General features: G+C 34.0%; 1 protein-coding gene across 1 annotated transcript in view; it reads right to left on the bottom strand.

The window, feature by feature from the left end:
* The window catches only part of LOC114340598 (DNA topoisomerase 3-beta-1), a 303,957-nt gene that overhangs the window by 42,879 nt on the left and 244,319 nt on the right, over positions 1 to 16,759 (bottom strand). The window contains exons 6-7 of the mRNA XM_050650036.1: positions 5,540 to 5,763; positions 1,980 to 2,252 (exon numbers count right to left, since the gene is read on the bottom strand). Of these exons, the coding sequence (XP_050505993.1) occupies positions 1,980 to 2,252; positions 5,540 to 5,763 (497 nt within the window). The remainder of the gene's footprint in view (positions 1 to 1,979; positions 2,253 to 5,539; positions 5,764 to 16,759) is intronic.

Below are 16,759 nucleotides of genomic sequence, written 5' to 3' on the forward strand. Positions count from 1 at the left end.
TACACATTTATGACATTTAGGTATTCTAACATGGCATTTTAGTTAAATCTGACAGTTGTCACATTTTATTTTCAATTTGGAATAAAAACAAATCAAATGTGTTTCTTGCATTTATAAAATGGTATTTTCTTTGATTTGTATAGTCTTATAAATTATACAGATTATATTTGTAATATTATTATCTAATTAAAAAAAAATATTTTTTTATTATGGCGCCATCTATCGACAACTAGAATAACTAGAAGAAATGTTATAAAAATGTCACCGACGAAATGTTATCACCGACGTGCCTTTTTTTCTGTCACATACAATTTAATGCGTTAGAAAGAAATCGAAAAACTGTGACGCACTGAAAGATGACCATGAGAAATACTGTAGAACAATTTGGTGTTGGAGGAAAACTTTTACTTTGGATGTCTGGGGCAGACCTTTTTTTGCACCAATTATACTATACTACCTCCGTAACTTTGGAACCGTTCATGAGGATTATGCATAGGTCCTTTTTTATTTCAAATTTAATGTAGAACATTTTTGTATACAAGGTTGTTCATGCTAAACCGCATAGTTTTAGAAATATTGACGAAAAACGTAAAAAACTACGAATTTACCGATTTCCTCCCCCTCCCCCCCCCCCCCCCCCAAACCCGACGCTCAAAATGGTGTGACCTTTTTCTGAACATTATGTGGACCATATAGAACAATTTGGTGTTGGAGGATAACTTTCACTTTGGATGTCTGGGTTTGGGTCTAGTTATACCATACTAAACAGCTTCATTGTTGATATCAGTTCAGCTTCCAATCTACATATTTTAGAAATTCGCTGTAATTTTTCGAGTTCAGTAGGAGAGTAGTATAGAAACCATTATATGAATATTAATACTCAAATGATAAAAAAGACCTTTTTCTGTTTCATAGACCTAGAGGAAGCGTTTGATAGAATCCAACTAAAAGATGTGATACACCTACTATATGACAAAAATTTACCACTGGATATCATAAAACTGATAGAAAACATATAGGTAAGAAATAAAATAGAAATGAAAGTCAATGGAATAATAACACAACCCATAGAAACAAACACAGGAATCACGCAAGGAGATTCACTAAGCCCTCTACTGTTTAACATAATGTTGGATGCAATAATAAAACAAGTGAAGAAAAAAAAGAGGGTACAAAATGGGCGATAGAGGGATAAAAATACTCTGTTACGCCGATGACACCGTGTTAGTAGCAGAGTGCGAAGACGACCTACAAAGATTACTGCACGAATTCAATACTAACGCAAAATAAATGAATATGAAAATATCAGCCCAAAAAACAAAAAGCTTAGTAATAGCCAAAGAACCTATAAGATGCAAATTATTGGAGTTAGACAACCAAATTATACAACAAGTAATGACTTTCAAATACCTGGGAATTAATCTATCAGCCGACAACAATATCGAAGAAGAGGTAAAAGACCAAATAATTAAATCCAGTAGAACGGCGATGCCTAAACGAGATACTTTGAAAAAACAAACAGAAAAAATACTAAGATTGGAAACAAAGGCCCGAATATATAAGTCAGTTATTAGGCCAGTTATGACTTACACGGCCGAAACAAGACCAGACACAAGCAAAACACGAAGACATATGAAGACCAATGAAATGAAGATCTTAAGAAGGATGGCTGGAAAAGGACAACAGGATAGGGTAAGAAGTGAGGAAATCAGACGCATATGTGGGGTAGACAATATAAATACCTGAGTAAAGAACAGAAAAGAAGAGTGGAATGAACACATAAGCAGGATGTCTGAATCAAGGATAGTAAGAACAGCCAGGGACAAGTCACCGTTAGGCAGAAGAAGTATAGGACGCCCAAGGAAAAGATGGAATGACAACTTAGGGGCAGAATGAAAGGCACCGTTGAAGAAAAACAGGCAGTACTGCCTATATAAAAGAAGAAGAAGAAATAATAAAAAACAATTTCATCGACTTACCTTTTGATATCCATGAACTAGCACAATACCAAGGGATGTCGGTTTTAGCTTTCTGCCACTTATGACTGTAACGTAATTTCTTTGACATATGTTATTAATGTGAACTGGAATGGAAGCATCGGTACCAATACCATGTTTTTCCATCAACGTAATAAGTTCAGCTTCAGTTAAGTAATCAGGAGGTTGAGTTTGGTGTTCTGTAATTTTGGCCTCAGTGATTGGCACTAATTCGTTTGCTGTCAAATCTGGAAGTATTTCGTTTTTACCAAGTGCCTAAAATGATATAGGTGTAGCCATCATTATTTAGAATCAGCAAATAAGGTAATTACTATTTAGTTTAATGCAATGTATATTAGGAGCACTTTAAAGCCAACAGAGGCAAAACAAATTTTAATAACGTTCACCACGAAAAGGAGATTTAGCCAGAATCTCTTAAGAAAGCAGCATCACTTCAGGCAACGTGATTGTGATCAAGTCGTAGTGGGAGTGGGAGAAATGACGAAGGAGCAAGAAAAGTTGCGTGTCTTTTATAGGAACATAACTTTGCTGTTGCCTGGAAACATAATCTAACTACAATCTTAGTGAAAAAATGAGCAAACAACTTTGCCTCAAATCTCAAATTGCCTCCTTGAAATAGGTAAGCAAAGAAATATTAAACTGGTTATAGCTCTTAGGTCTAGCCCTAGAATATAGTGTGTGACTGCATAACATTCTTCTGCAATCTACTTAAATTCCTCAAAGGAGCTATTCTTACACTCTTGGTGTCAAAGTATGAGAAATATATTTGATTAATCTCAAATATTCATACAGATATCCGAGAATTAAACAATCTATTAAACGCCCTGTATAGGGAACTAACGAAATCATGTTGTCATGTTGCCTAATTTTAGTTAAATTGCTATTGTATAATTGCATTATTATCGCCGAACAAATCATAAACAATATCGTGGAGATTGCACATAAATGCTGACGATTAATAAATCCTTTTTTCTTTAAGAGCAAACAGTAGCGATCAACAGGTAGCAACAAACGCGTTTCAAGATTGAGGCTCTAATTTTGAATATTTTGTAGAGGTATTTGGCACACATATTCGTAATATAATAAAGAATGGCAGTACAGAGCCCAATTTGAGAAATATGTTAGTATGTGGAAATGACTCTATAACTAAATAAAATATTGCAAAAAGGAGCTTGTACCGCCATTAAGAAGAACAAAAAATACACTTTCTTCAAATAAACTTTTTTATCCCTTGCCTAGATTTTTTGTCACATTGGAACTACTAAAAATCGATATTTTTATAAAACGAAATCGAACGTCTCTGACTTGGCGACATCTCGCGCAAATGTGTCTAAAAATGATTGTTTTTGATAGTATAAACGTCACTGTCAGTGTCGAATTACCGACGCACTGTTGGCTCACTTTTGAAAGTTCGCAGAACTTTCGCAATTTGGACCGCGTTTGTTGCTACCTGTTGATCGCTACTGTGTGCTCTTAATATTTGGTAATAGCGTCACGGCGCGTGGGGCTGACTCGGAAATATATTGACACTAAGAAAAACGTACATTCATATTCATTCTTTGGATTCACTTCATACATTCAAGATGTAACTTCAATAAAATCATTATTCATAATTATTATTAGCTTTTAGAGGTTGTAACTGTTAACATAAGTTTGCATTTGTCCGGGCGAGAGTGCCAAGTTAAAAAGTTAACTGATCAGTGCAGTAATTCGAGAGGAAAAAGTGAGTTTTAATAGCTTAATGTAAATTAAGTTTTTTAAAGTTTCCAAGCGTTTCAACATTTCCAAATTTATAAATAAGGTGAATACGCATTTAAATGATTTTGAATCCTCGCCAGTTTTTAAATAAAGTTTAACTTCTATTTGCGTTTTCCATTACACTGAGGTCGCTAACGAATATTTACACCTGTCGTTTTTATACACTTGGCTACAAGGAACATACATCCAACAAAAGCTGATTCACTTCGTCATAAGTATTAACTGTATAAAGGTTCTAGAAACATGGAAGCAATATGTTGAAAACCTCTTTGATTCAGACCGCCGCGCCCTAATAATTACTCAATTGAAATTACCGAAAACAGTCCTTCCATTCTCAATTCAGAGGTAGAAAAAGCAGTATGGTCCCTCAAAAATAACAAAAATCTCCAGGACCTGACAATATTCATGCTGAAGTGCTAAAACTCTTATGCGAAACGGACAATTCATTCCTAGAAACCCTAACCACTATTTTTAATAATATATGAGAGACAGAATTCCCGAAAATTGGTTACAATTAACCTTCGTGGCCATACCTAAAAACCCAAACACTAAATTGTGTGGCCAACATAGACTGATAAGCCTAATTATTCATATCACCAAAGTCTTCACCAAAATCATATATAACAAAATCTACAACAAGTGTGCAGCGGAAATCAACGAGTCACAATTTGGTTTTAGGAACGTTTTGGGCTCAAGGGAGGCAGTGTTTTGCCTGCAAGTATTAGCACAGAGGTGTAGAGATATGAACAAGGATGTATACATCTGCTTTGTAGATTACCCGAAGGCCTTTGACAATGTAAGACATGACCAACTAATTGAAATTCTACAAAACATAGGAATTGATGATAAGGACATCCAAATTGTGACAAGTCTCTACTGGCATCACTGACAGCCAGGGTAAAAGTTGGCAATGCGTCCACAGAGAGCATTGATATCAAAGAAGGTGTGCGACAGGGATGTGTTGACAAATAACATCCGATATGCGGACGATACAGTCGTACTTGCCAGTAGTATCGATGAACTTCAACCTCTTATGGACAGGATGGGTGAAGAAAAAAGATAACAACATAAATAAAACAAAATAGATGCTGGTCAGCAAAACTCAAAAACCTGCAAAATTCAACACGTTGACTCGTATATTATATACCTTGGATCAGTCGTCAACTTGAAATGGTATCAAACAACCGAAATACGATTTAGAATTGAAAAGGCCAGAGCAACATTTAACAACATGAGAAACATATTCACCCATTGCGACATATCTCTCCCACTAAAAATACGGCTGCTAAAATGCTATGTATTTCCAATCTTGCTGTATGGTGTAGAGGCATGGACACTAACGGAAACATTAATAAGGAAGCTGGAGGTATTCGAAATGTGGGTGTACCGACGTATCCTCAACATATCCTGAACGACTCACACCACCAACGTAGAGGTATTGCGCCGAATGGGAAAACAAAAAGAAATCTCTTTCACAATTATTAAGAAACGGAAACTTGAATACCTCGGTCATATTATGAGACATGATATAGACTCGAACTGATAATACAGGGTAAAATAGAGAGCAAACGCGGACCCGGAAGAAGAAGATACTCATGGCTTCAAAACTTACGCCAATGGTTTGGACTAACATCGATCGAGTTATTCAGAAACGTCGCAAACAAAATTAAAATTGCTATCATGATAGCCAACGTCCGCAACGGGCAAGGCACATGAAGAAGAAGAAGATAAGTATTGACATTCTAGAGTTTAACATAATTTACAAAATACTTAAACTAACGTACCTGCCAAGGCATCACCGTCGTGAACCCTGGTTCTGTAAGAGCTTTTCCAGTTACGGAAAATTCTTCATTATTTATTGTCATAATTGCTGTAGTTGTGAGATACCGACAATCTTTGGCTAGAGTTCCGATAAAATGCCTAGTGATATAATCGTACAGTTTCCAGGAATCTCCGTCCAATTCATTCCTCGAAGCTGCTTTCATTGGAGTTATAGGAGGATGGTCACCTTAAAAAGAAAAAATACAGTTAATGTGGCAAGGTTAAATATTGGCGAATACATACTATTCTGGGCTAATTAGCAAAATTCATGGAAAAGTTATTTACCAGCAATTTTATTGCTGGAATCGAATCTTATTATTGTATGTATTAATAATATAGGTATGCAAAGTCCGCAGATAGTGTGCTACTTTTTTTATAAACAAAATGGCGCCGACAAATCGTATTTTTTTCAATTATTGCTCTATAACTCCGAAGATTTTAGCACTACAACAAAAACACCTAAATAAAAATTCACCGCAATTAAATTCTACATAGAGATATGTTTTTCCCGATTTGCTCCGACGAAAATTTTCCTCGGAAAATGCGGGTTTTCCCAACAAAAACTCTAATTTTCAAATAAAGTTTTAGGTAAGTAATTATTAATCAATAATTAAATAACTTAGTGACATCAAAGCTTTCTTGGTATTGATTGTAATTCCAGAAGCCGGTGAAAATTAAACGAATACTTTAGGAACAATTCAATTGTTAATTAACAATTTACGATCGCAATAATAACCAAAATAATCATGATACATTGATCAAACTTATAAAGATTATAAAGATGAGATGCTTATTTAATATTTTATCGACAAAATGTAAATTTTTCGTTTTTTTGCATAATTATTAAATTTTGAAAAAAATAATAGTTATAATACGCTGGTCTAATTAGTAAAGTACAAAGAAAGGTTATTTACCAGCAATTTTATTGCTGGAATCGAATATTATTATCCTATATATTAATAATATAGGTATGCAAAGTCCGCAGACAGTGTACTACTTTTTTCATTAACAAAATGGCGCCCCCAAATCGGGTTTTTTTCAATTATTGGTCTATAACTCCGACTCCAACTTAAAATAAGATTTTAACCTTACACCAAAAAAACTCAAATAAAAATTCACCTTAATTTAATTCTACATATAGGCATGTTTTTCCCGATTTGCTCCGACGAAAATTTTGCTCGGAAAATGTGGGTTTTCCCAACAAAATCTCGAATTTTCAAATAATTTTTTTGGGCAAGTAATTATTTATCAATAATTAAATAACTTGGTGAAATAAAAGCTTTCTTGGTATAGATTATAACTGCAGAAGCCGGTGAAAATTAAACGAATATTTTAGCAACAATTCAATTGTTAATTAACAATTTACAGTCACAGTAAAAACCAAAATAATCATGAGACATTGATCAAACTTAGAAAGGTTATAAAGATGTTATGCCTATTTAATATTTTGTCGACAAAATATAAATTTTTTATTTTTTTTGCATAATCTTTAAATGTTTAAAAAAATAGTTATAAACAAATTAACATTTGTCAGAAATTGTTTATTATATTCTAATTTTAAAAATACTTAAAATGCGTATTTCAAAGCTCTTGAAAATGAATGCTTTAAAAAATGTTTCCAACCATTTGCAAAAAAGTTATGAAACAGCAAAGTAAATATACGATTGCTCCGTTGTTTATAATTTGTTTTAGTTGTTTCAAAGCTTAAAAGGGAGTCTGTGGTACAATCTAATTATTCACAAAGAATATCAAATATTAGTTCAATGGTTCTATTTTAATCAAATATTAAAAATACTTTTTTTTGTAATTTTTAGCGCGAAAGTAAGCTTGATACAGAGCCGGAGATGTTCAATCGAAGCGACTGACACGCTTTAAACTCGCGCGAGTAGTGTATGTGGGTGGACGGGTATAATACAAAATACATAGCTACGGTATTGTATTAGTCTACTTTCGCGCGTATAAGTTACAAAAAAATATTTATAATCTTTAGCTTATTTATAAATATTTATATTTATAATAATTAGCTTGTACTTTAAACTCACTTTTACGCTTTGAAAGAATTTAAAAAAATATAAACAACGCAATAATCGTATGTTTACTTTGCTGTTTCAAAACTTTTTTGCAAATGGTTGCAAAAAAGTTTTAAAACATTCATTTTCAAGATATTTGAAATACGCATTTTAACTATTTTTTAAAATTAGAATATAATAAAAACTTTCTGATAAACGTTAATTTGTTTATAACTATTTTTTTAAAACATTTAAATATTATGCAAAAAAATAAAAAATTTATATTTTGTCAACAAAATGTTAAATAGGCATCTCATCTTTATAAGATTTCAAAGTTTGATCAGTGTATCATAATTATTTTGGTTATTATTGCGACCGTAAATTATTAATTAACAATTGAATTGTTGCTAAAATATTCGTTCAATTTTCACCAGCTTCTGAAACTATAATCCAAACCAAGAAGGCTTTTAAGTCACCAAATTATTTAATTATTGGTAGATAATTACTTAACTAAAACTTTATTTGAAAATTAAAGATTTTTTTGGGAAAACCCGGATTTTCCGAGGAAAATTTTCGTCGGAGCAGATCGGAAAAAACATATCTCTATGCATAATTTAATTGCGGTGAATTTTTATTTGAGTGTTTTTGTTGTAAAGTTAAAATCTTCGGAGTTATAGAGCAATAATTGAAAAAACACGATTTTCGGGCGCCATTTTGTTTATAAAAAAGTAGCACACTATCTGCGGACTTTGCATACCTATATTATTAATATATATAATCATAAGCTTCGATTGCAGCAATAAAATTGCTGGTACATAAATAACTTTTCCCAAAAATGGCCTATTCTCCGATAATCAGCCCAGAGACTATACTGCTTACGGCCAGTTTCACAATCAGTGGTTAACCCTATCGGTCAACTGACCTTTACCCAGGGACATGTTAACAATAGACAAGGCTAGGGATATGCCACTCAATGCATTGGGGTGGAACGCCAATATCAAGTACGGTGGTCTAGCTATCTTTGTCTGTCGTACGAGTGTGAGCGTATCTACCAAGAGGTGGGAGTAATGGAACGACACAGACACAGAGGCGGCGGCCATCATATGCTAGAGAGAGAAAGCTAAGCGCCGGTAGAGAGAGATAGATAGACCACCGACCCGAACTCTCCGCGTTACGCTATTTTTCGGACCTGGCTTAATCTATTGTTATTATATCTATACCTTTACCCATAGTCTAACTGACAGTAGTGACAGTTGTTGTTCCACAACCACAGATTCAGTTATGGTCAGTTGACCATAAGTTTGGTTTTATTTTTCTTATGTTGGTAGGGAATTAATGGACAATGATCACCAACAATAATATTTTTATGGAGAATTTATCAGCATATTTTATGAACTATTTTATGGGTTTTATTAGGATAAATTCAATAAATTGTTATATCTCTTTAGGACTATTTGTTGTACACATATATTTTTTAGATATTTTATATTTAGTTGTGGAGTTGATTTTGCAGATTAAGGAAAAATAAATGTGTGTATATGTGTGGTTATTTACTGCTAGATATGTGGTTTCATTTGCATAATCATAGTTGATGTTGATTCTTGCTTTAAAAATTTATATGGCACTTGGTTGCTTCTTAGATTTTGGACCGTATAAATTATTATTATGCAGAACTTCTTATGAAGTATCTTTTTTTCTATTATCCATTCCTAATTCCGTCTGTTTTTAGGCATCTCTCTCTGGTCATTCGTTGTAAATTTAGTCAAAAAGTCAATTTTTAGTCATTTCGTAGTCTGACATTCGAAATCTGTAATCTGTTCCACAGTTAAAACATCCCCTGTTCCGTTGTTCCCATACATCAAAGTTTGTCCGACTAGACACCGTTAAGCTATTAACAAATTTTTAGCTTGCTATTAATAAACTTGTTTTTGGTACGTGGGATCTAGGCCTAATTCGTTATTGATAATAAATAAATTATATTTCAGACAAATAAAATTGTATTGCATTATTGGTTTTGCTCCAATTCATATGAGTCTGAGCTGGTAGATCAATATTGAAAATCGGAAGATATAAGACAGATCAATCCAGTTAAAACATTGTACAATAATTATTTATGTATGTAGGTATATATTATGTACGTTAACATTGAGCTCTTGAACATTTGAATTTGTTACAAAAAAATTAGCGATAATTTTAACACTATAATTATTTCATACTATTTATTGGCTTGCATAATATTAATACATTATATTATATTAGTTGCCCATACCAACTCAGCCGAATCTGCGATGAGTATAAATATGTGACAACATCACAGAAACCATATTCAGTCTGATTTGTCAACGATTTACAATGGAACATTTCCAATACATTCTTGTAGTCTTCTTATTTTTGGGTAAGCTTTACTGTTGTTTCATAAATTTTAGTTATAGACCATCTTCACGTATTTTCCCTCATTAACTAAACAGGTCGATTTTTATTTTTAAATTACAATTTTTTTATATAGGTATATATTTCATACTAGTGACGTCATCCATCTGGGCGTGATGACGTAATCGATGATTTTTTAAATGGGAATAGGGGTCGTGTGCTCATCTGAAAGGATGTTCAATTCTCTATTCAGTAATATAAACAACAATATTATTATTTATACAGGGTGACCAAAAAAAAATTTTTTTTAATTAAATTAATTGACGCAAAAATAAGAATGTATGTAATTTATTTAACTCAAAATACATTCTATTCTTCTTCTTCTTTTGGCATCATAACCCTGGATGGGTCTTTGCCTGTCTGACTATGTCCTTCCATTTAGATCTCTCTTGTGCCCTTCTCCTCCATTATCTTATATTCATGGTTTTCAGGTTGTCTTCCACGTCATCAAACCATCTCGTCCTGGGCCTTCCTACCGGCTTCCACAGTTGTCTTAGTATCTTCTTGTCGCTGAACATGTCCCAGCCATGACAGTCTTTGACTTTTCACAAATCTTACAATATCATACCCTTCATTCAGTTCATTAACCTCGTCGTTTCTCCTGATTCTCCATGTGCCGTCTTCCTCTTGTACCGGGCCATATACTTCTCTCAGTATCTTTCTCTCGAATGTCCTGAGTTGGGCTTCATCTTTTTTCGTCATTACCCAGGTTTTATAACCATAGGTTACTATGAGTCTAATCAATGTTCTATAGATAGTCATTTTGATTCTTTTGTCTAATAATTTCCATGTCATCAATCTTTTATTAGCATAGTATGTACGATTTCCACTGGAAATACGTGCATTAATTTCGCTACTTTCCAATAAGATGTAAATTGGAGCTGGAAGGTCAGATAATAGAACAAGTGATGGAGTTTAAATACCTAGGCATCACACTATCTAGCTACGGAAGACTCGAAACAGAAGTGGAAGATCAAGTGAATAGAGCAAACAGAGCTGCAGGTTGCCTGAATGACACAATATGGAGAAATAAAAATATCGGAAAAGAAATGAAAGGCAGAATTTACAAAACAGTCATCAGACCAATAATGACATACGCGGCAGAAACAAGACCCGACACAGAGAGGACAAAAATATTGCTCGAAACAGCGGAGATGAAAACCCTTCGAAAAATCGATGGTAAGACTCTATGGGACAGTGCTAGAAATACAGATATACGACGGAGATGCAAGGTGGATAACATTAACAACTGGGTAAGAAACAGAAGAATAGAATGGAATGACCACATAAGCCGAATGACAACAAATAGGGTAGTCAGGACAGCGAGAGACGATTCCCCAATAGGAAGACGATCAGTGGGAAGACCACGAAAACGATGGAACGACAACTTACTAGAGGCACATTGAAAAACAGACAGAGTCATGTCTATACAAAAAGAAGAAGAAGAAGAATTTCGCTACTTACGGAATTATTGTGATTGATTTCTGTGCCCAGATACGTGAAGGCATTCCACACGTTCAATAGTATAGTTGTCTATTGCTATATTATTTTCATTCTCTGGTGTTCTGTTGATGGTCATGTACTTATTTTTTTTTTCGTTTATTTTAAGCCCTCCTTTTTGTGCTTCAGGATCAATTTCCTTGAACGCTTCCATTAATCGTGTCTTGCTTCTACTAATAATAGTGTTTATATGGCCGGTTACATTGGTTTTTCTGATGACTGCCTCAAGAACTAGGTTGAACAGCATAGTTGAAAGGCGTCTCCCTGTCTCACCCCCATGTTGATGTCAAACAGGGGAGACAGTTCTCCATCTACTCTAACTGTCACTTTAACCCTTTAATTTAGTCACTTGGCAACCTCAAAAATAATAATTTACATACGAGTTTTCAAGCATCGAAAATGCGTATTTCGCATTTTTTAAATTTTAGATCGGTTATAACTCGAAAACTATCAACTTTTGAGAAAAATGGAAACCTACCTTTTCTGTAAAATGGCCCAAAAAAAACCTAAAAAAAATATTTATCTACTCTATGTCATATTATGTATAAGTTTTTAGTCTGTGAAAACTGTCATTATAGATAGCAGTGCGTGAAGTGTTTAAAGTGTGCGTGAAGTAACAATGTATTTTAAATGGGACTTACTTTTTCTCACTGTTTTTGACACACTTTCATATAATCAAATATCCTTAACTTTCGCGTTGTCATGGTGATGACATAATGAGCAATAAATTACGACAAAAGTTTTGAGAGTTTTGTGGTTTGAAAGAAGTTAGAATATTTAAATGTCAAAGTTCTAAAAATTGTAGAATAGAAATAAATTCCAGTGACGTAGAGTTACAGTTTTTATATTTGTTTATCGTAGATAAAACATTGTATGAAACTGTGCGTGAAGTACTTTTTGCGAACGCACGAGATTTTTAGAGCACGAGCGACAACGGAGCGAGTGCTATACATCGCGTAAGTTCGCATAAAGTACTTCACGCACAGTTTCATACAATATTTTATCTACGATAAACAAATATAAAAACTGTAACTCTACGTCACTGGAATGCATTTCTATTCTACAGTTTTTAGAACTTTGACATTAAAAATCCTAACTACTTTCAAACCACAAAACTGTCAAAAATTTTGTTGTAAGTCATTGCTCATATTGTCATCACCATGACAAAGCTAAAGTTAAGGATATTTGATTATATGAAAGTGTGCCAAAAAACCCATTGAAGTGTGCGAAAAAGTAAATCCCATTTAAAATACATTGTTACTTCACGCACACTTTAAACCCTTCACGCACTGCTATCTATAATGTCAGTTTTCACAAACTAAAAACTTATACATAATATGACATAGAGTAGATAAATAAGTATTTCAGTAGCAAAGAATGGTGATCTTTTGAATTTGTATAAAAATTTTTTTTAAACAATTTCTGTCCCAAAATTTCTCCCGACATCCTTCTATTTGTTTAAAGGGGACATTTTTGAACATTAATCCGCAAAGAACTCGAATAAGAAAAGTTTTCATACGAGAGCGGCCTCACTATGTGGACCATTAGTGAACCTACCATTTTGAATGTCTAAAAAAAAAAATAAAAACTAAATACAAAATACTTTTATTAAAATACTTTTGTTTTTTCCAGGTTTCATTGGCCAAATTGAAAACGCAGCTTTGGGTTTGGGCGATGCTTCTGGATCATTTGGATTAGACGTACTTAGTAAAATTGCTGCTGCACTCACTGGCAGTGGCAGCATCACCGTATAAAATGTAATATCAGAAGTTTGTAATATATTACCAGCAAAAAACGAAAAAATGTAATATAAAAAGTATATATTAAATATGTGAAAGAAAATTTTATAGTTTTTATATAACCGTTGACGGACAGAACGTCTATAATAGACGTCTAATTTCCATTGATGTATCGTGACACAATGTCTATAGACGTTGCACGTTTCCCTATTCCACTTTGCAAAATACATAGTGTCACAACACTTGCTTATAAATTTGACGCACTGTCCGTCAACGTGATAGACGGCAGCGCCGAAAAATCTCTCTGAATTTACTAAAGCTAGTTTTTTCACAGTTGATTACCGTGATTGTGTAGAGAAACATACTGCGGTCGGTCAAGCGAAACGTATGTAGAACAGGTGGTACTGACAGCTTGTCAAAGTTGCTTACCTGCGGAGGTAATTAAATCCATTTACTAAGGCTGAAAATCAGTACACACATTCTAAATTGAATATAAATAAAAGTTATTATAGTCGGTCAGCTGTATGACGGGACAGAGCCGGTCGGTCGGCCCCAGTGAATGTACAGGGTTATTCACTATATTTTAACCCCCTTGTAAACTACTGTCCAGTGGAACCTCGATAACTCGGATTAATCGGGACCGCGGCCGATCCGGGTTATCGAAAATCCGGGTTAGCCGGATAATATGGTAAAAATTAATAAAATACGGTATACTTACAGATAAACTCCGTTATAATTGAAATAACATGAAATATATATGCACAGTATACATCTAAATTACGTATATTTGTATAGAGTATTTTTCATTTATTTGGTAAAAAACTCATGGGTAGACAAAAAAAAAACGCAAACACAAACCTATCTGAAGCACGATTACAGAACGGAAGCGAAAAATAGGACTGTAATACTACACACAATAAGGTCACAATTGGAACAATGTTATGTTATTTAAGAACAGTGGAGACTAAGACCATTGTTTAAAAAAGATTTTTTTAAATAGTCTTTTAGTCTTTTTTGAACAATGCGAAGACAGTTTGAAATAAATAACAGTGGCGGCTCGTGATTTTTACAATAGGGGAGGTATGACAGCCCTGGCATTAAGGCTATCTTCTCCCGGTGAGGGTGGTTATCCCTTATCCGAGGGGTGGAATAATTGATACGCTTTTACTTGTTGAGTTGTTTTATTTACACTCGCATGAGCATAAGCTGGTAGCACCGCACCCAAAGAACGTCTCGTGAAGAAAGAGACACTATCTTTAATGTGGAAATATTACGTCTGATCACCAAAATAGAATGACGAATGTCTAATATAATAATAAGAATTCCCTTGTTATAGTTTTGCTGTTTATATATTTAGAAATGCCTATTCAGCATCGACCATGAAAAGTGTTTATAATTGACTCTGCAATTATTAGTGAATCGTGATCTAGGATAACAATATTTATATAATCGAATGAAGGTTGTAATATTGTTATGATGACATAAATAACTGAAAGTAATTATCGTAGATAATTACAGGGTGTTTTTAAGATATATCTACTGAGTACAGATGAATTCTTGTACACCTTCCCTTTTTAGGAAATTTCCGACTACGGGGAGGGAAATTTGCAAGTCGTGCTACCAACCCATACTGTGTTGTAATCAATACAAAAAATTTATTTTATATACAAACTTCCTAAGCCTACGCAAATACATAAATAATATAAAAGGTTCGTTTAACAACATTGTTTCGTAACACTTGTCACTCACTGTGTTTTCGGATTGTAAGCATATAATCTATTCCTATGTATTTCCTTGATTTTATTGTTTTCTATTCTGATTTTACAATTAACGTTATTTACTTCTGTTATCGTGAAAGGACCTACATAAAGACTATCAAACTTACCATTCTCTTCCCTTTTTACAAGGACTAGGTCTCCTATTTTAAAGTGTTGTGGTGTTGCTTTGAGCTTATTCTTTTCTTGCCGCTCTTTTTTGTGTTTTAATAAGAAGGTTCTGGCTCTCTCGTGTGCGCTTTGTAGTTTGTATCGTAACTCATTGTAGTAGGCATCTATACTGTAACATGGTTGAATCTCATGTGTAAGGTCTTCCGGTAGGTTAACCTTCCTGCCATATAACAGTTCGAACGGTGTGTATCCATGATACGCGTTAGGGGTTGTATTGTAGCAGTATGTGAACATTCTGCAACACACATCCCAATTTTCTCTGTCTTCGTCTATGAATGCTCTTACGTACTCGTTCAACGTTCTGTGCAGTTTTTCGCAACTTCCAATGGACTGTGGGTGGTATGCCGTTGAAAAGTTGTGTTCTATTTTTAATAGCTTTGTTAATTCCTGCATTACTTCGTTCTTATACTCTGTGCCTTGGTCTGTTCTTATTTGCTTCATGAGTCCGTATGTTGGTATGAAATGATCAAAGATTCCTCTTGCTATTGTCTCTGATTCTTTATTGCTCACTGGTATGCTGACCGCGTATTTTGTCAGTTCACACAACATTGTGATACAGTATTTATTACCTTCATTACTTCTCGTGAATGGACCTATTGTATCTATGTATACTATGTCCCATGGTTTGGAAGATGTGTCCGATATCACGAACTCTTCGACATGTGTTCTTTTCGGTTTGTTAATTTGACATTTGTGGCATTGTTTTACGTATTTTCTTACGTCTTTTTCCAAATTTTTCCATCGGAATCTTGCCTTTAGCTTCTTAATTAGGCTGTTATTCCCTACGTGTCCTCCGAACATCGGGTGATTATGGTATTCTCCTATTAATCTGTGTTTTTCTTTGTCATCTTTTATTGTTTCTGGTACTTCACATATGTATATTTCTATATTCTTCAATTTTTTATTTCCTTCTTTAATAAATTCATCAATTGTGCACATTTTAAAAATAATATCATTTACGTATATTTTTACTTTACGTACTGCATTCTCTACCGCCAGCTTATCAAGCTGTACCAACGCTTGGTTTAAATCGAAACGATTCAATCCTGTGGCTATGCTTTTGCTGCATTTTATTTTGTTTTTGGCCCTAATGCTCAGTCTTGGTGAGATTAGTTCTGCTCCAAAGGACAAAATTGGTAGTCTATGCGCCTCTAAATTATTTAGTACCTTCCTTACTGTCTGCTTGGTGGCTTCTGGCTGTAGTGCGAGTTCACTTTCAGCCTTTGTTTGTCTTGCTTCTTTCTCCTTTTCTTTTGCTTGAGCTCTTGTTATAGCTAGTATATGGGCGTTGTCTATGTATAGGTTTTTTAGTTGATGCAATGTTATTCTTGAAAGGCTGTCTGCGTAGTTACTTTTCCCTGTTATATACTCTATTTCGAAGTCATATTCTTCTAGGTCTAATCTGATCCTCGTGAGTTTTGAGGTTGGTTCTTTCATTGCAAATAGGTGTGTCAAAGGTTTATGGTCTGTTTTTACTTTGAATGTTGGTGCTCCATATAGATAACATTTAAAATAATTAATTCCCCAATGAATCGCTAGTAATTCCTTAACGATTATAG

Source organism: Diabrotica virgifera, chromosome 5 (genome assembly GCF_917563875.1).
Source record: "Diabrotica virgifera virgifera chromosome 5, PGI_DIABVI_V3a".
Classification (NCBI taxonomy): Eukaryota; Metazoa; Arthropoda; class Insecta; order Coleoptera; family Chrysomelidae; genus Diabrotica; species Diabrotica virgifera.